The sequence below is a fragment of the Sparus aurata genome, chromosome 10 (genome assembly GCF_900880675.1).
Source record: "Sparus aurata chromosome 10, fSpaAur1.1, whole genome shotgun sequence".
Taxonomy (NCBI): domain Eukaryota; kingdom Metazoa; phylum Chordata; class Actinopteri; order Spariformes; family Sparidae; genus Sparus; species Sparus aurata.
Genome location: NC_044196.1, coordinates 14617145 through 14637174, shown reverse-complemented (window position 1 = coordinate 14637174; position 20030 = coordinate 14617145). Strand labels below are relative to the sequence as shown.

At 41.2% G+C, this 20030-nt stretch overlaps 2 protein-coding genes across 2 annotated transcripts; one reads left to right on the top strand and one right to left on the bottom strand.

Annotated features, from left to right (window-relative positions):
- Positions 1-3073: 3073 nt before the first annotated feature.
- Positions 3074-13188, top strand: ripk3 (receptor-interacting serine-threonine kinase 3). Its single transcript, XM_030430513.1, has 14 exons — positions 3074-3184; positions 3455-3545; positions 4205-4368; positions 4452-4620; positions 4757-4912; positions 5795-5943; positions 6297-6346; positions 8418-8579; positions 8939-9021; positions 9128-9194; positions 10061-10122; positions 10726-10777; positions 10890-11086; positions 11431-13188. The coding sequence occupies exons 3-14, from the start codon at positions 4211-4213 to the stop codon at positions 11659-11661; spliced, it is 1536 nt and encodes a 511-aa protein (XP_030286373.1). The 5' UTR covers positions 3074-3184; positions 3455-3545; positions 4205-4210; the 3' UTR covers positions 11662-13188.
- A 1552-nt stretch (positions 13189-14740) lies between these two features.
- Positions 14741-19500, bottom strand: LOC115589591 (cerebellin-1). The gene is made up of 4 exons (XM_030430575.1): positions 19346-19500; positions 17485-18174; positions 15502-15621; positions 14741-15391 (listed from the first exon to the last, which is right to left on the bottom strand). Exons 2-4 carry the CDS (start codon positions 17770-17772, stop codon positions 15194-15196), a joined length of 606 nt encoding a protein of 201 aa, XP_030286435.1. The 5' UTR covers positions 17773-18174; positions 19346-19500; the 3' UTR covers positions 14741-15193.
- Positions 19501-20030: the final 530 nt, after the last annotated feature.

The window sequence follows — 20030 nt, the reverse complement described above, 5'->3', positions numbered from 1 at the left end:
AGGAGGCTGCTTGGAAACACTCCACATATCTGTCTGGACATCTCCTCACACTTCATGTGTGTTTACAATAAGGTTTCAGAACCTCCGTCTTTGTTTTTTAGAGTCTATTTGCAACAAAGACAGGAAGAGAGACGTCACCTCCTACTCCTGCTACTCTGCTTCCCGTGTTTGTTGGGGGTAAAATAACATTAATGGGCATTTAAATACAATAAAACATTAATTAGCTACACCTGCATGAACATGTATTCATCCGCAGCTGAAAACAGTCCCCAACAATTTAGATTATGCTAATTTGTGTAACATTTAATAAAAAAAACTACAATGCCAAGCTGCTTGAGGAAATTATTTATTATTCACTGTTATTCAAAATATTTCAGATTTTAGTCTCTAAGTAAATATTTATCTGGGGCTGAGTGCCACAAAGTAGGAATGTTAGACTATCACATTGTTGACTTTGGTGTTTTTCTTGAATTTGTTGACAAAAACAAAAAATGTAGACAGCACCTGCTATAGCCATGGAAGTAGGAACGAGCTGATGTGTGTGAAAAGCTGGGAAAAAGCATAAAAATCGATGCAGCAGGACCGAAATATCTTCTTTTATATTCAACACATTCTACAGCCATTCCCTACAATGCACATTGACACGCGACAGTTAAATTAGAGATGTGGGCAAGTATACCTGATAAAACGTGGTGCTAAACGTCGATTTAAGGACCTGGGTTTGTGCAGGAATACATGCTATTTACACTTTTACTATCTGGGGTGATAGCTTTTAGCTACTAGAGTCCACTGGGTTAACCCAAAAGATCAGATTTCCTCCCCGGTTGATATAAACAATTACTTTAGTCTGGTGTTTTAATCAGTCATAGTAAAATCAGCACACTTTCCACTGTTAACTCTAGTAGCCTGTTACTGGCTAGCTCTCCAGCTAGCTAACATGTGGAGTAATCTAGCTAAAATTGCTGATGACAGTCTAAGTCTAAACATGATTTGGTAATAATAATAAAAGATTATGACAAAAATAATATTTAACACTCACATTTTGTTTTCCATATTGACATTGTTGTCCATGCTATGCTCCCAGCTAGCAGCTATCTTGATTTGGTCCTGTTAAGCTAGTCACAGCTAATGTAGCACCTCAGCTAGCCTCAGGAGTGGACTACAAATGTCTGCTTAGCATAGCTTCTTTGGATAGGTCCTACCTTGTGGAAAGTAAGTTGTCTTTTTTTTTAAGTATAAAAAGTTTAGTTGCTAAATAAATACCATGAAAGTATGAAAAAATACTAAATCTACAAAGAATTGCGCAGTCTGCAGTCAGAATTTGCGCCTTTAAACGAGGTGTCAGAACTTAAGTAATGTTGTGATGTCACAACTTTGGTTGCATAAACACCAAGAAAGCTGATGGGGGCTGACAGAGGGTGAATAGAGGTGCTGCACCAATGGATACTATGAGAAAAATACTGTGTTTTTATTAACATTAAAGCATGTAAACATTTTCTAGCAGGCACCAAAAATAAAAGTACGCACCTGAAAATGACTCCACAACCTCTGTTTTGTTTCATGTCACCACTTGGAGTGTTCAGACTGAACCATTTCCCCCCCGGAGCCACAACTCCTACATAAGCAGAAGAACTCCCCAAGACTGTGCAACATGCTTTTAATGTGTAAGATCGTTGGACTTTCCCTTTAACCTGACGTTCCAGTGGAGATGTCATTTCAGCCCGCACACGCCCTCTGATGCATTGTCATCTGACTGTCAATAAAAAACACCCGACTCCAGGGATTACACTCGTGTTCAAGCTTGTATATGTCACTTTGTTTGCAGCATAACTTTCCTCTGACTCATTTTACATAATGAGCACCAGCACAGAAACATCGACCTACGACCTCGGAGTTAAAACATATCATTTTATTAACACCTGTAAGACAGTGTCAGCGAAATCTGAACGTGACATCACACTTTATGGCAGAACAGTCGTATTGTACACCCAATAAACAAAGAGCTAAAAAAAAAAAAAAAAAGGCTATTTTTGGGTGCTGCCAGCAGACGGCGTTGTCCTCAGAATATCTCACAGTAAACAGATCATTTAAATAAAACAGCTGACTGACACCAAACACTGGCTTCATGTGTTTCAATTATATTAAGTGTCCATTCTGTTACAATTCTTTTACATATAACTACAAAACACACACCATTTAATGCAAAGGGCTTCTGTCAAATCAAGTCAATGCAGTTTTTCAAGTGTTACATAAAAAGAATGAATAATTAAAAATGGTATTAACTTAATTAAAGTGTTTTTAGTTTATTCACATCAAATCAACATGATAGAAAAACTTTGCATAGAGCTTAATAAAGTCACATGGACATTTTAAATGTAATAAGGTCATTTTTTAAAGGGACTTTTCTCCTTTTTCTACAGATATTGCATGAGGTAATCCTGGTTTGGTGTTAGTTAGCTGTTTTATGTAAATGACCTATTTACTGTAAGCCATTTTGGAGACTGCTCCCTCTGCTGGCAACACTCAGAAAAAGCCTTTACAGTCTGTCCTAGATCATCTTTGGTGTGTAATTTAAATAAAAAGCTTGTGTGCTGGTATTGTGATATTAAAAAAACAAAAACATTTAGATAAACTATAGTCTACGATGAGTAATCACAGCCTCCGTGGTCTTTGTCACACATCATCCCTGTCTCCAGTCATTTCAAGATGATTTAAAAAATGACTTGATCGCAGCAAAACAACAAAACAATCAGTAAAACTGTGAAACCAAGTGGTTCTTAACTCATCTGACACATCTTTAAAACCACACTCAGGCTTTACCAAAGAGAGGACTGAATATACTTAAAGAAATCTACTAAAATCAAATCACATCTCACCAAAAGACAAAAAAACCCACCCCACTGATAAATATACATGCGTTCACACGAGGAGCCGTTGAATCTGACGAGGGAACAGAGATACACATTAAAAAAAAAAACCTGTTGTCAACACACTCTACTTGCCTGTGTTGGCTGTCGAGTCCAGAAGCAGAAGTAAAACAGAGAGATTTATGGGACGCTCGGTTTCACTTCTGCTTTCGACTGCTTGGTGTAAAAGTCACTGAATGAGCCGGAGGTTTTTTTTTACACTCGTTCCCTCCGGACGGTACGGTTCGACGATGACGAAGAAGAGTGTGTCCCTGAGGGTGAGTGGTTTTCCCTGTTTTGAATAATCACCTTAATATTCCTATTTTGTCTGTAAGATTGATATGCTTTTTTCCTACATTTTAGCCTGTGTTACCTCTTGATTTATATGTTCTATCACTGTGAATGTGTTGGTTGGGACATACTTAAACTTTAAAGCTAAAGTTAAAGTATAAAAGACACTGGAGACACTTTAAGCCATTTCTTTAAAGAGTCAGGAGTCATGAAAAACTATGATACTAACTGCGGTTCACTGTTTACTTCCTGTTCAGACCAGATAGAAACAGTGTGACATCCAGGAGCCGGAGCCGAGCTGCAGACAGGACTTCTAAACCTCGAGTTGAACAGAAGAGGGCAAAGAATGTGAGTGTTTTTGTTTCGTGAATGAAATGTATTTTGTGTTTGGAGGAGAAGTTAGGGTTAGGGTTAGGGTTAATTCCTTGATTCATTCTCTCTGTTTTTAGATTATGGTCATTGTTGTTTAATAGGCATGCTCGCATCTCTAGCCGAGACGAGATCAGCGCCTTTATTCTTAATCTACAAGGCATTGCTTCAAAAATGGCCACTCTACCTATCGTCACTCTTGTGCCAGAGACATCACTCAGCCTTCAGACATTTCGTCCTGTTCTTTTCTAGGATAATTTACAGAGATAACCTAAACTTGAGGATATTTATTTCTCATGCAACTGCAGTTTGAGTATAGTGAGATTACTAAAATATTACTCAGCTACAAGAAAAACTTCTAGTATTAGAAGTAAAGTACTTACCACTGGTAGGTGACCAAGAGCGTCAGAATGTGACAAATTGGAAATGAGACTCAAGAATCATCTGTCTTAAAGGAGCACTATGTAGTTTTGGGGAATGAATTTGAATCAGAGGATAAAGATCTCCTGTGACTGGATAACACTTACAGGACTTTGTTTATCTGTGGTGGACCCTGCCGCCTGAGTTTGAATTCCTTCGACTAAACTACATACTGCTCCTTTGGACCTTTAGCTGACGTGAATAACTTCCTCCTGCAGTGAACGATGGCGCTGTCCAGCTGCGTAGTTCCCGTGCTGATCGAAGACTCCAGCCTGAAGGACTGGGAGGTGATCGGCTCCGGGGGCTTCGGACAGATCTACAAAGCCAGGCATCAAAAGTGGTGCTGCGATGTGGCCATCAAACTGCTTCACCACGACGACGGGTAGGCCACGAAAGACTAGTTTTTATCGTCCACAGTTGTGAATCACTAACATTTCAAATGAACTCACTCACTCACACACACAGGAACAGCGTGTCTCTGCTCCGCGAGATCGACATGATGCGCCAAGGAAGCAGCCCGCATGTTATTCAGGTCCGCGGGGTCTTCAAGGGTCGACCGCCCCTCTGTGGCCCGTCGATACAGCTCGGCCTGGTCATGGAGTTGATGGAGCGAGGATCGTTGGCCTCCTTACAGGTGACAGAGATCTATCTATCTATCTATCTATCTATCTATCTATCTATCTATCTATCTATCTATCTATCTATCTATCTATAATAAATATCCGACAAATATATGTAACTGTGGATATAAACTTGCATTTTTCTATCAGAAAACCTTATGTGAGACTCCGCCGTGGCCGCTGGTCTTCAGACTGGCTCACCAAGTGGCGCTGGGTATAAACTTCCTCCACAGTCTGAACCCCGCCCTGCTCCACCTGGACCTGAAGCCCAGCAACGTGCTGCTGGACTCCGATCTCAACGCCAAGGTGAGTTCCAGGCCAAGAGTTCGACGGCCAGGCCTGCTGCTGCTGCACGCCGACTTTATATCATAAAAGTCGACTTTATTAACACTTGAATAGGTTGGGTGGGTTTATGTGACTTACTAGAAAAGGTAACAGTTTCATATCATCATCATTCAAGAGTGTTTGGCAGATAAAAGTTCTGGTTTTGGTTTTGGTTTAGTCTTTTCCTTTATTTCCTCTAAAGATCTTGAACCTGTTTCTATTCCTTGAAACGTGAGTGTGAAGGTTACTGGGGAATAAGTGATATAAAATAGTCAAAAACAAGAACTCGGATGAAAAAACAGCTGATACGAAGAGCAAAACGCATGAAACTACACAACTTGCATTATTTCTGAGTTTAGGCCTTTAAAAACTGATATAAACTATATATTACTGGATTTTTAATCCCATTGACTACGTGATGCATCAGTCATCCGGAGGCTGGTGTGTAAGTGTCTCAGGAGAGAGGGGGAAGAAGTCCCTCATTGGCTGTCGTAGGCTCTAGGGTGGGCATAGACACTCATATCTGCAACTGCGTACATGCCACTAAATCCTACACCGTGGAGTCGTTTTATATCCAATCCTAACCCTAACCTTAGACTTAAAACGTTTATATTATTTTTGAATGTGAGAAAAACACTTCTCTGAATCTAGTCGCGTGCTTCAGTTTCAGTTCAGTATTCCTGAGTGGTCGGGGTTTCCTTCAGGTGTTCTGACTTCTTTCCACATGCGAGGTGAACTTGATCAGAGACTCTGGTTCACTCACACTTGTGGATGTAGATGTGATTGTCCGATCGCTCTCGCTCTCTTCCTCTGACTACTTCCTTTCTCTCGAAGTCATTTTTCTCATTTCCTCCTTCTTTCCAGCTTACAGATTTTGGCCTTGCCCGGTTTTACCACAGCGTGACACGGAGTTCCAGGAAAGACAGTGACGAGGAAGGAGGCACGATTAGCTACATGCCTCCGGAGGCGTTCGACCTATTATACAGCCCCACTCGAGCCTCCGACATCTACAGGTACGACGGCACAGCGCTGAGCCACCACTTGACGTCACAGTTTTACTAGCAATATAATGAATATTAACGGCAACTAATTTGAGCAACAACAATAGAGCATTCATTGTGCAACTAAACCCTTATGCAGTCTTGTGAAACACATGTTCAGACTTGGCAGGGAGTCAAAATATCATAAGCTCACTTAGAGTGTTTACTGTAAATGATCAAACCTCCAGGCACTCGGGACACTTCCTCGTCTGATAAACTGCACCCAGCACCCTGTGCACTCTGATTGACACAAGTCAGTTTACGAATTAAAACAAATGCTAGCCAAGTACTAAACCCTGGCATGTAACTCCCTGTCTCTGTTTCAGTTTTGGCATACTCTTATGGTCCATTGTCACAGGGAAACAACCGTACGCAAGTAAGTGTATAACTATGGTGTTCCTTTTTGTCCCCTTTCTCTGTTCCACACTGCCTTTCCGACCCATCCAAAGAACATCGCATCGTATGTTTAATTTGTGCATTTCACACGTTAAATTTTCACATTTCACACCATACAGATGTGTTTAAACCTTAAGTGTGTCCTTGTTTCAATTTTGAAACGTTATGTTGTGGCATAACAAACGCTGTGGTTAAGGTCAGGTTAGGTTTAGGCACAAAAAACACTTGGTTAGAGTTAGGGAAAGATAACGTTTTGCCTTAAAATACCTGCCATTGTTGACCCAATGTCCAATATCCCAATGACCCAATGACCAGGGACCGTAACTCTGAGTCTGGACCCCCCTGTGGCCCCCTCTGACAGGGAGTCTGCATCAATAATACAACGACAGATTTCTTGCACTGATTTTGTACTGAAGGGAAAGGCGGAAATAAAGTGTCTCAGCAGTTTACTACCCAATCAAAATTCAAAATTGTTGAAATTGTAAACATTGTTTGAAGTCCCATTTATCCCTTGTCTGAATGAGGGATTTGTCTTTTTTTCCCGGGTTGTATGTGCCCCCTAACAAAAAAGCCGGTCCCAACCTGGCCCCCCTATTAAAACTGGTCTAGAACCGCCACTGTCAACGACCCAATATCTGGCATTGTTGACCTGAACACAGCAGGAAAATGTCCCAACTTCCTGTTGAAAAATATGTTGTTTTTGACCCAAAGACCACTGCACAAAGTTCCACCATCTTGTCAGAAATATCACATTTTTTTTACCTATATGCGGCTGCTATGAGTCCGCTCTCTAATAGCTCATAAACACATCATCTGAAAGTTATCATATAATATTTTAGACATAGAAACGTTGACATAATCATATGAAATACACAAATTGAAACGTATGATGGCATCATTTCATTCTGGCGACTGGGTTGTCCTGGGTTGTCCTCTCAGTGTCAGAACATCTTCTTTCTTTCTTTCTTTCTCTTTTGTTTTTCTTATTTGAGCGAGTCTATTTGTGCCATTGTGTCACATGGTGCAGGAACGTCAGGAATTAATTTGCACGACCACACCTACCTGATGTTTTGTTTTCTTGGCTCTGATCTGTGGAGAGATGTGTTTGCACAGGTGACCCTTGGCTTAGTGTATGTTGGAATGTAACAGAGCTAAAAAAACAACCCATCTGCTGCTTCAGAGAAGGAGTTGATTAGGTTGTGAGACTGAACTGAAACTGCGACGTTTCGAAAATGGTCTCATTATGTCGTCACTAACCTGCTCTTATTCCTGGAAGTTTATGTAAAATTATTCAAATGCTCCTATGCAAATCTAACCTGAAGTAAAGTCAGAGCTGTTGTTGAACCATTTGTAGTACAGGCGTTGTTTTGGGCTCTTTTGAATGGTTAAAAGCTGATTTCCCACCCCAAGCAGTCAAAAGCTCTGTAGTTGTGTTATTTATTTTTCTTGCCTACCTATAGCCTTAAATGGTCTGAGTTCAAATGTGAACACAATATCACTGAAAACAAACACTTTAACCTTGTTTAATGAGGAAATACCAAGGCAACAAATGCCATTTTGTAACCTCCAAATACCCGTCTGGGTGTAAAAGGGGCAAAAAGTCATTGTAGTTTGTTATTTCTTAACACTAACTTTGTGCATATGAAATAATCCAAAACAAGGGCTTAGGTGAAGGAAAAAGGTTATCCAGGGAACAAAATGCATAAAACCAAATAAACGTCTAAGTTTAGGCCTTCAAATCTGATATAAACTATTTATTGCTTGATTTGAAATCTCATTAACTACATTACACATCAATAATCTGGTATGTAAGTGGCTCAGGAGAGAGGAGGAAGAAGACAGTGTTGGTCACTTGCCTACCTGATCCCTCATTGGCTGTTGTAGGCTCTAGGGTGGGCATAGAAGCTCATATCTGCTCAAATGAGCTGTTAATCAAATGACTGCCAGCTCAGGATTTCCGGTGTAGAGTTATAATGTTTTGATTATTTTTTTTGACGGATACAATCGTTCACCATTTAAGCCTCACGCCCTCTTTAATCCCTCCTCTGTAGATGCAAAGACCACCATTGTGAAATTTCGCATCCCGCAGGGCGACCGTCCATCGCTGGACGAGATCAGGAGTTATTCTGCGGGGCTCGCAGGGTTGACTGGACTGATGAACCTCATGGAGAAATGCTGGGAGGCAAAACCCGACAAAAGGCCTTCATCACACAGTGAGAAAACTCCTTTGTTTATCGGCTGGATGGATTCTGATGAAATTCTTGTACAGGCCTTCATAAATGTTTCAACAACATTTAAATAGATCACCATGAAATCTGGTGCAGCCATTCATGTTCCCATGGGGGTAAACTGTAATAACCGTCAGGAAAACACACAAAAAAAGCATGTTTATCGATTTCAAATCTAATTTTGTGATTTATAAAAATAGTAAAATACCAGTAAAACTGCTCAGTGAACTGCATCGTCACGCTCAACATACATCACAAAGACCAACATTTCCGTCAGCTTGACACAGTTTATGGTGGACGGTGTGAGTCTTGGATCTCATGTTGAATCTTTATGTTATTTGCAGAGTGCACAACTGAGACAGAAGAACTGTATAAGATGCACAAACATGGAATCAACGACGCAGTCCATCAAGTGCGGAAGAAACTGGTGAGGAACAAATCTTTTCATAAACACTCAGGAAAGTTTTGACATGATGCAGCAGTTATTTATCGTACGTCACTGCCTGACTCGCTCTTTCCCTTCCTCTTTTCAGGACAAAGAGGAAGCAGAAGGTTTAACAGAGCAGGTTCAGAGGGTTCAAATCACTCAGATTGACTCAGGTCTGTTTCATATTAAATCAGTTTCCCACTTTGCCTGTTTTTCTTCAACATGCTTATTCACTGTCTTAGACAAAAATGTGGATTCCACTTCTCAGATCAGTTTGCTAACAGTTGGTTAGCTTAACTTAGCAAAAAAATGAAATAAAAAATAAAAAATAAAATAAATGGAAACAAGGAAAACAAAATCTCCCAAATAATCATGTTGTTTAAATAATTTCTTAAGAGCCAGGTTATCTTGTTTACCCCCTGCTACCAGTATGTATGCTAGCTAAGCTAACAGCTGCTGGCTATAGCTTCACTGTTGGCGAGCATACATGAGGGTGGTATCAATCTCTTCCTTCAGTAGTCAAAATGTTATAAGAAGATAGAAAGCAATCACAGATCTCTTTTTCCAATATGAAGCTACAACCAGGACACACCTAGCTTAGCATAAAACACTGGAAATGGGGAAAAAGTTAGCCCAGCTGTACCCAAAAGTTATAAAATCTCACTTCAGGTACATTTAAAGCTCATTAATTAACATTTTATTGTGATATGCTTAATCCGGCTAAGTGTTTTCCCCCTTTTCCAGTTGCAGTGCTAAGCTAACTGGCTAGCTGTCCAAAAGAAATCACATTTCTAAAATTCTTTTTTTTTGTTGTTGTTTTTCGTTTAACTTTGCAGCCAAATATATTTCTTTTTAAACTGGTAAAAATAAGAATAAAATGATTATTGTTATGATTAAAGGCCTATTTATTAGCTTTTAGGCCTACTTGAGCCAAGGTTAATTGTCGAAATACTGTTTCCAAACTTATGGAGTTGTTGTATTTTCACAGCATTTTATTCACACAGTTGTATTTTGTCTTTTTTGGGGGTTTTCGTTGCAGTGAGTAAAAGAGTTAACGCTGTGAACTGTGATAATGTGCTGACCGGGCGACTGCCAGTTCAGGTGAGATTCAGACAATTCAGCCTCTAATAGAAAAACACTCACTTCTTGTCTTTAACACGAATACGTTCCAAAACAATATTTAACTATGAGTAATGGAGAAAATACACACCAACATCATCCTTCGGTCCCTTTCTAGCACAGTGTTGATCCAATTGTGACTCACAATGTGGTCTGTGACACACTGTCTCTTTCTTTGCCACAAATTGGTCAATGCCGTGGTGATTGTTCACCGCACATGTTATTTTTTTTTCTTGTGGAAATATTGCATGCGTCACTTCCTGGTGGCCGAGGGGAAATTTTCATAGCAAAAAGAGTGAACACAGCAAAAGTTGCAAAAGCCTTGGTGAAGTGCGTTAACTTTAGATCAGTGTTGGGCAATCTGTGACAATCGAGATATTAATATAACTAAGATTAGCAGTTTTTGACACATCGATTAACACATCGATTTATGTGACTCTAACAACAGCTGATCCAGATCAATCTCCCACTGAACAGATCGTCATTCTCTTTAATTCGGAGGTTAAAACCAAAACCACTTATTGTATCACCTTGGCCACTGTGATTTCACAAACAACCAACAGACTTTACTGTCTTTTGTTGCAGGAAATGGCTGGCGGTTGGGCCGCGAATCAAGGAGACAAAGCAAGAGTGAGAGGTAAGAAGGAAGTTGAAGCGGCGTAGAGAACCACTAAAGCAGCAGCGGTGGGGAACTTTTGTTTTTACGTCACAAACCAGACAAACTGACTGTTGTGCATCTTCCCTCACAGATCTGCCTTCACCCCAGCCTACACATGGGTGGGATGTCGACCTGAGCCGCTCATCGGTAGACAAGAAAGTGAAGGTGTCCTCTGTGCACCCCATTCAGTCCTCGCCACCGCTTCCTTCAACTAAGGGGTCGACTCACGGCAGGACAGGCAAACCTTCCCAGCAGGCTTTTAGGCCAAACCTGATGCCGCAATTTCACGTATGTTTTACTAATAGGATAGGTTTACTTGCTGAAATGCTCAAAAAGCCCTCTGTTTCAGCTCCTGTCTGTCCTTCAAACGCCACGGCGGTAATTTGATACTATGTGGGTGCTGTCGGTTGGAATTTTAGCCTTGAACAGCTTGTATTTTTAATCCTCAGTACTTCCTCAATAGTGATCAGATCACCGCAAGCCAGCCACTTCCTCTGTTTGGCATCCCCACTGACGTCACAGACAACTTTTCTCTTGTGTTCTGGTCACCTGCTCCAACTGTGAACACTCAAACAGACCTCTTGGATAAATATTGTAACTGTTTTTCTCTCTTTTTTATTAAAAACATGCAGCGTCAGTGTTCCAGCCCGGACGCCGTAGCCTACCATCCTCGGCCTGCTGGGCTCGGAGTCAACATCCACCTGAGCAACGTGACCGGATTTCAGTATGGCAGCAACAACACCATGCACATCATCGCCGCAGACCCCTCAGAGAGGAAACGCCACCCGACAGCACCACCTAGCGTCAACCTCCCGCCACCACACTCAGGGAGCAGACGGGACCACAGAGGAGGGGTTGACTGAGTTTCTGATAAGTTCTCAACGCTTCGATTTTACTTTCTTGCACAACAGGAAGGTCGTGTTACGTAAGAGAAGCTCGCTGCTTTAATTTCTTTTTTTTTAATCACTTCAGTTTTGGCTTTTTAAAAAATTATGTTTAAGTAATTTTAATTTTTTTTACACTCCTTATTTATTCGTCTTCTGTTGTTGTTTGTACATTTTAAAAACCACCGAGCCAAAAAAAAAAAAAAAAAATTCACACCTCCTTTTTGCCCCGTCAGCAGTATAAATCTGAGCCAATGCTGGTCATATGGTTTGGCTTTCTCACCAACTGTGCTGCCAGCTCGCCATCAGGTGCCAAAAATCGCCTTAAACACAGACTGACTATAAATCAGAACCAGTTCATATACTGTATTCACCAATAGTTGTTATTGTTCATGTTTAACGTAAATGCCAGGTGCCTCATTAAAAAAAATTATAACGCTGTACACATATTATGGTCATTTTCAGGTTCACAATTGTATTTTGGTCATGTTATTTTCTCTGTTTGAGCTCCTGTCTCTTTAAGAACCCCTTCCTGAATTCCCAGTCGGGCTCTGATTGGTCAGCTCACACACGCCTGACCCAGCACCGCCAACACTAACTGTGAAGTAGCGTTATGTCACAAAGTGGCGGAATTAAAGGTGGGACCACCGACGAGGCGTTCAGGAGCAGTGTTTTTCTGTGCGAGAGTGGAGCTTTTGTTTGTGCAGACTTTGAACCGGATCAACAAAATATGCAAAAATGACTTTCACTTTATGCATTAAATGTGCAGTGTGATATTTCTGCTGCTTGGGGTCTCTCAGTCCAGACACAACAAAACAAAACAAATCAAGTAGCGTGGAATCATGGGAGTTTTCTATCACGTTAAGTTTAGTCACGTTTGTTGAATTCCCTCCTCACTCCTTGAGATTTCTCCAGATTTGAACAACTTTGAAGAGTTGTTGAGCCGTTTTCTGATATTTACTTCAAAATTGTTACTTATTTGGTTTCCTTGTGTCCTTTTGTGTGAACATCTCTATGATCTCAGGAAGAAAATGCTCAGACACAAATAGCTTTTTTAACATATTTTATATACTTTGTTTTGTAAGTGTCCATATTTGAGAGAAATTCTCTAAAAAAACATCAAACACAAGGTTGAATTTTAGCAGACGTGTGTTTCCAAAGATGCACATGACATCCAGCGTTTTGCAGCTGTTGTAACGTTGCTGCCATAAAACATTGGCATCTGGAGGATTTCACTCCGTAGAAGCATGATGTAGCTTCAATGAAGTGTTGGAACGAGCATGAATGGAATTTTAATGTGAGTTTTTAAAAAAATATTTCTGGCTGTTTATGCTGTTTTTTTGTATGAAAGGAATATATTTTGGGTTTTGACTGTTGGTCCGACAAATAAAAAAACCTACAGTTCTGAAAGAAATAATGTGATGAACGTTTTTCACAGCTTTCTGATGCTTTATACTCCAAATGTTTATGTGATAATGCAATAAAATGAAGTTGTTAAGAGAAAAACAGTCCCTGGATGCCTTTTGTTCCTCCCCCAGTTTTATTTTGGTGACATGTTTAGTGGCATGTGGTGTTTGTCATCTGTGTGGGTGGTTACTTTTCTTGGGTTGTCTGTAGGTGGCACTCCTGTTTTTCTCTTCAGCTCTGGTGTCTTTTATTAACATCCATGTCTCCTATTACCCTTCAACAAATAGCTGCTGTTAGTGCTGATCACTTCCAGTTTATATGGAAGACATGTACATTCAAATACATATTTATTTTTGATCTGGAACCGCAGTCTTCCCATTGTTTTGTACTCCTGACACGAAATCTCCGAAGTGCTAACACAGGCCTCTGCTGTGCACCAGGCGTTGAGACTAATAGGTTGTGGCGGTCCAGTGTGAACTCTGCAGGGCTCCTGGCACCCGATCCCTTCCTTCGCTGCCAGTCCTCCATCTGCCACCGGATCCACTGCAGGGAGACGCACGGCCGCTGTGCGTCAACAAGGGCGTCAAAACTCACACAGGACATATGTAGAATTTAAGGTTTTTCTATTAGAGCTGTAATTTTGATGCATGAATTTGATCTACACATGATGCTAAATGTGAGTATCAGTACTGGGGTCTGGACATGAACCCATAATTCAACTTTTGGGGCACACAACAGAACAACCGTCTGTCTGCTGCATCAAGTGATTTATTGAGCCGTATGTAAAGTATAGTGGTTTGGATGCCAAGTATGTCCATGTCCGGTCCATGTTCGAAATGCTAGTTAATGAACTGTAAATGTGGGTGGACTTTGTTGTTTGGAATATTCATTGTTAACATGTCTGCTAACCTCAATGGATGCTATTAATAGCAGACCTACAGAAGCTAAGATGCGACTCAAGTATGATCATGCGACAGAAATGTCCAAATCAGACCTTAAATGACAAAATGTAGTCAAAACTTTATCAGACAAGTCAAAAATCTAATCGAGTAATTCATAAATAAGCCTTAATGCTGCAGACTGTGAGTAGAAAATCTTAAAAAGGAGGGTTCAACCGACATAACAGAGACTTCCTGTTTACAAAGATGTCTAATTGTGGGAAATGTGGTAAAAAAAAAGTTTGCTGTTTTAAATTTAGCATTAAGCTGACAGAGTTAGCTAGCTAATGAGTTATTAAGAAACACACAGACACCATGCTTCATAACATTATCTTCTATCATCTATCTGTCTAGATAGATAGACCAGTCGATGGATAGATAGATAACCACAAATTCTGGGAAATTTGGTGCCAAAATTGCCGTTACAGACATTGAAAACCCAAGAGCTAGTGCATTTTAACCAGCATGCTAATGCTAACAAAGTTATCCAGCTCAAAATCTCATAAGAAATACACAGACACCATGCTTCAGGACATTATTTTCATCTCTCTTTCTAGATACATGGATAGATGACCCCAAATTATGGGAAATGTGTTGCCAAAATTGCGGTTATGAACGCTGAAACCCCCAGCACTAAAGCATTTCAGCTGGAAAGCTAATGCTGTAATAGTAAGCTAGCTAATAATCTAATAAGAAATACACAGACAAAGTCATTCAGGACATAATTTTAATCTATCTTTCTAGATAGATAGATTAGAGACTTGACACAATAATTGTCTTTATTGCCACTGAGATTTGTTGTTCTGTTTTTCATGCATTGATGGAAAAGAAAACAAAAAACAAAAAACATCTGACAGGTTGACACCTGGTTTAAGCAAGCATAGACGACACAATACAATATGAAGTAAGAGTGAAAAGCCATGATAGTGAAAGGGAAATGGAAATTACATTCAGGATTATTTGGCGCAGAGTGAATGCTCAGTTTCATATGAAGATGCATCAAAGCAGTTTGTTGTCTTTCCAGACTTCAGTGTGGATCCATTGATGCTTCCTCCTTTCCGTCAAATAACACTTGCCCCAGAACAATCTTTGTTCTATACCCTTCCCTCCCCTCCGTACCCTCGACTATGACAAGAACACAAGATCCCATCCTACCTTAACCTAACCTATAGGGGGAACACAAGAAACCCGGAGAAAGTGGAGTACTTCCACCCTCCCATCAGGTTCCCCCTCTCCAGTTTGAGGTAAGCCTTGTCCCCTCGCTCCATCATCACCAGGCCGGCATTGGTGGCAGCTTCTCTGGTCACGTCCTGATCACCTGCGAAGGCTGAAATCACTGGCCAGCCGTTGAGAACCAAACTCACCTGAGAAGGACAGGTGAGAAGATAGAGTGGAAGGAAGAGTGAGATAGTAGCAGGGAAGGAATGGTATGAAGCAACAACTGTGGTATATTCCTTTAAGATGCTCTCCTTACTTGAATCGTCTGCCGGTTGTAAACTTTGACGACGTGAAAGCTGAAACTGTAGACTCCTTTTCGCGGGGCCACGAAGATACTCCTCGCCGGATCGAAATGGCTGCCAACATTTACTAGAATCTAATAGGAAAAATAGATAAAAAGCAAGAATTAACGTTGCACAACCAAGACACTAATGGTGTGTTGAATTAATTGGGAAAGTTTGATTAAGCAATCTGTGATTTTGCCACACGTTTCTGTTCTTGAACTGTGGCCAGCTTTTACAAAAAATGGTCGGTCCGTTTCTGCAACCTGTTTGTCCAGTTTGTGAAACAGAACACCGACTGCAGGGGATGAACCAGACATGACGAATGATTGTTTGTCACGTCCGGTTGAAGTGTCATTAACTTTAGTAGTTTCCGTCGCTCAGTATCGCTATTGTGCAACACTTTCCTGGCCCTGAGAGAAACACTGATCACGACGTGTCATGTGCAGCGAAGCATTTGTGGCATGAGAGCCTCGGTGACTCATGATGTGTTTGATGAACATCTTAACAGCAACACAGCGTACTCTGTGTGTGTGTGTACAGTGCCGGTTGAGACGATCCTTCTTCATTGTGAGTGTCAGTCGGCCCGCAAGTTCGTTTTTTAATAGAAGATCTTGACAGATATTAAATGGATTACTGTGAAATTTTGCTGCAGGCGTTCATGTAACCCTCAGAATAAACCTTTCCCCTGCTGCCATCATCAGGTCAAAATGTCTATTTGTTTAATACCATGTTAGGACCAAGTGCCTGCAAAACGAATGGTTCCCATGATTTGTAGTTTCTGCTTATTAGTAACCATTGGTATGTTAACAAGTTCGACAAGATAACCCCCCCCTTGCTTAACATCCCAGCCTGGTAGCTGACTGTACACTCTGAGGTGAAGAAACACAGATGATGAACTTGACGGAAACGCACACAATAGCCTCTCTGTTTGCTCACATTACAAGCAAAGCACTACAAAAGTAGATGGACACCCCTGTCCTGGTAGTTTAACATGGTTGCGCCATGAAAGGGAAATCTTAATCTTATCGAATACAGTTTTATTCCAGACAATAGCTCTGTATGCTTCTGACCTGTTTCAAGCTGTCAGTGCACACATGAGCTACATCAGGGCTGCCCAGAGAGGGGACCATGGGACAAAGTCGGCCCCCATGAGGTGCATTTTGGTCCGTCAAACATTTCTAGCAAAAACATTAATCAAAAAAGTACAAAAATGTTTATACTGTTTCAGTTTTTCAGAGGTAAAATGAGTCAGTCAGTGAAAGCTATTTGGGATCGTAGCTCTAGGTTGCATCTTAACTGTACGATACAAGAGGGGCTTTCTTTCATTGCGTCGACCACAATTGGTTTTCAGTTTTGACCCCTCCAAGGGAAAGAAAATTCACAGATATATACTGTGGTGAAAAGGTGTAACAATCTTGAAACAATGACGGAACAACGACAAAGAGCATATACACAGACAAAAGTCGATGTTTAGAGGCGGTCGACTTTGACTTTTGGTTACAGAAAGGACTTGAACCCAAGTCTTGAGTTTTAAAGGCATAATGTTGAACTTTTCTTCTATACCCAAGCAAACAGTGACTGTTACACAACATTAAACGATGAAAATCCCAAATAAAAAAATGTCTCGGAGTTAAGGAGAAAAGAGGGTTAGGGTTAGGGTTTCTGGTATCCCTGCCAACTTACGGTCCAATCAGGACAGAGGACTCCATAAAGAGGCGGTCCTGTCTGATTGTGGACGTGCAGAGAGCAGAATTTGTGGTGACCGCTAACTGCATAATGACCAGGAAGTTAGCTAGGACAATGACAACACTCACAGCAACTTTATCAACCCCTTTATGGCCCTGTCTGACCTGTCAAAAAAGAATAATTACTTGGTCATTTTGTAGGATGGACCGACAAGCCTCGGGCCTTGTGCAACCAATCTACACGTCTACACATGTGTGACTGAAACCCACCTGGTCAAAGTAGATGGTCATGGTGCGGTTGCTCATCTCCGAGGGTTCGTGGTTGGTGTTACGGATGGCTGAAAACGCCACGCGACCGGTTCCTGACCTCACCGACATGCCCAGAGCGTTTCCCGATGGCTCCGCAGAAGGGGTGGAGTCACACACCACCAGACACTTTCCCTCCAACACGATTGGCTCTGTGTCATTCTGGCATATGACCGCTGAGGGCGCCCAAAGGACGAGAAGCAGCAGTCCAATGAAAAGGTAGAGCAAAGAGGGTGGAGATGGCCAGGGCATAGCTCCAAGTGAAGACAAGCTTTGAGTTTTTTGGGCTTTGTTGGTGTCTTTGACAGTATGACCACCACAAATCTTTAACAAGACTGTAGTTTCTTGGACTACGCCTCACTTTAGCAACAGGATCATGATTTCACTTCAACCAAGGATTTCTTGGATCTCATCGGACATTTAATGAATTATCTAATCCACGATGAGCAGCTCTGCCAAAAGCTGGGGGGCGATGGAATTGTTATGACTATTAGTTGGCACATAGATGGCAGCTTCACATAACAGCAAACAGGAAGTCCTTATGTGGACAGTATAGGTGGATGTTTTCCTCACGCCACAGAAACAATGGCCGCCAGCCAGCTGGGCGTCGCCACAGGAATCCAAACTGGTTTGGAGGCTGTCAAAGCTTCAAGCCTGTTCGGAGAAGAAGGAAACAAGACACAGTTTTGCATTTGAAAAAGTACACATTTTTACATGAAAACAGTGACTTTACTGAACCTGTGCACTTTAGAGACACGTTGTAGTGTTTTGCTTATCATTTCAGAGGATTGAATCATCAGTATTTGACTATCTATTTAATGTTAACCACTAACTGCTGCTAACTGTAGCTGCCCTTCAGCTGCTTAGCTCAGTTAGCCATGTTGCTGTTTTTTCTTGCCTTTGTCACATGTATCTTTGATTACAAAAACATATTATTATGTGTACTCTCAATGGTTTGCATTGCGTGCACATCAGTAAAGTGTCATTTTATGGGCTGACAGTAATTAGGGAAGGTTCATTTTATCAGATGCCAATATTTCATTTAAAGCCTTCACTAGCCGATACAGGTGATGTGCGGATATTATCATGGATCCCTTTAAGAATCTCATGTCAAAATGTATTTTGAAGGCAGTAAAGACCAATTACTTTTCATGTTTTACTTTAATCACAATATGCTCTGCTAAAGTCTATAACATCAATGGGTCTTCAGTGCTCAAACAGACAATACTGTCATATTAAATGCAATAAAAAAACTGATGCTGGTGAGAGGAAAGTGATCAACGCTGAAGGAGAAAATAAATAGAAGAAGTGATGAGGTAATGTTTTGGCCGGGATGGGTCCCGCGTGAGTGATGCCAGCTGGACTCAGGAGGAGGAGGGAGGGGGGGCCAGCGGACTATCACAATCCCACCACCGTGAGGCCATCTGTGGGTAAACTCTCCCACTCCTTCTCCCTCCTGCACGTTTCCAATTAAATGCCTGTCTCTGCATTCTGCACACTCCTTTACCCACAAACACTCGTGAACACACACACACACACACACACACACACACACACACACACTATAAATAGATATTACAACACCAGCCGAAGCATTCAGATCAGTAAACACCAATTACCACCCTTCACGGCTGCAGGAGAGCGGCAGCTTTAAAGAAATGCTCCAACTTACTCAGCGTAGTGAAACATTACTAATGAAAGCTGACACGAATGAGTCTCAACAACAACAGCAGTACACACATTCTCACCAAAAACAACCCATTCACACAACATTCACACAGACATAAGGCTTTGTTTAAAGATAGTGTCATGAAAGGACACTTACCTGGCTCAGCAGCGGCACGCAGAAACCAGCTTTGCTCAGTAAAGTTAGAGCATCCCGAGAGCCGACAGTAGCTGGTTCCCCGTCACCTTCAGCTCTATCTATGATCATCTCCCTCTCTTTTCCCCTTCTCTCTCTCTCTCTCTCTCTGTCTCTCTCTCTAAATGTCTCTCTGTTCCAGGGAACCCCTGTGTTCGAGCAGACGTTTAATCACATCACGAGTGTTGCGGCCCTTCTGTTCTCGCGGCTCCTCAGCCCCCTACAGTCCCTGCCCCCCGCCTCCTTGTCTCTTTTAGCTCAGATACTACACAAAGTAAAGGCAAAGACACAATATATATATATATATATATATATATATATATATATATTTTTTTTTTTTTTCCATATATATTTAGTATTATTTCACAGGGACAATTGTGTTTGACCCGCAGGTTCAGCTGATCAAAGTCCGTCCCAAATGGCCCAGACTTTCATGGTGCCTTGATGAATCTGTATGCAGATGATGGGTTAATCTGGGTTTAAGGCTCTGATCTGGATGAATAATTACACCCACCTTTGTGTTCTGAATACTGAAATGTTTCACTTGATTGCACTGACAGGGATTCAATTTACAGCTGATGAGATCATGAATTAAACTTTAAAACCCAGCTTAAAGTTAGTTAGTTAGTTACTTTAACTTTAAACCTCA

Excerpts from the sequence above, each read along its gene's own strand:
- ripk3 (XM_030430513.1), top strand. The coding sequence starts at position 4,211 with ATGGCGCTGTCCAGCTGCGTAGTTCCCGTGCTGATCGAAGACTCCAGC. Across the intron at positions 4,913-5,794 it reads ACTCCGATCTCAACGCCAAG|CTTACAGATTTTGGCCTTGC; the intron begins GTGAGTTCCAGG and ends CCTTCTTTCCAG. Across the intron at positions 10,778-10,889 it reads AGACAAAGCAAGAGTGAGAG|ATCTGCCTTCACCCCAGCCT; the intron begins GTAAGAAGGAAG and ends CTTCCCTCACAG.
- LOC115589591 (XM_030430575.1), bottom strand. The coding sequence starts at position 17,772 with ATGCCCTGGCCATCTCCACCCTCTTTGCTCTACCTTTTCATTGGACTG. Across the intron at positions 15,622-17,484 it reads TGACCATCTACTTTGACCAG|ATTCTAGTAAATGTTGGCAG; the intron begins GTGGGTTTCAGT and ends TTTTCCTATTAG. Across the intron at positions 15,392-15,501 it reads ACAACCGGCAGACGATTCAA|GTGAGTTTGGTTCTCAACGG; the intron begins GTAAGGAGAGCA and ends TGTCCTTCTCAG.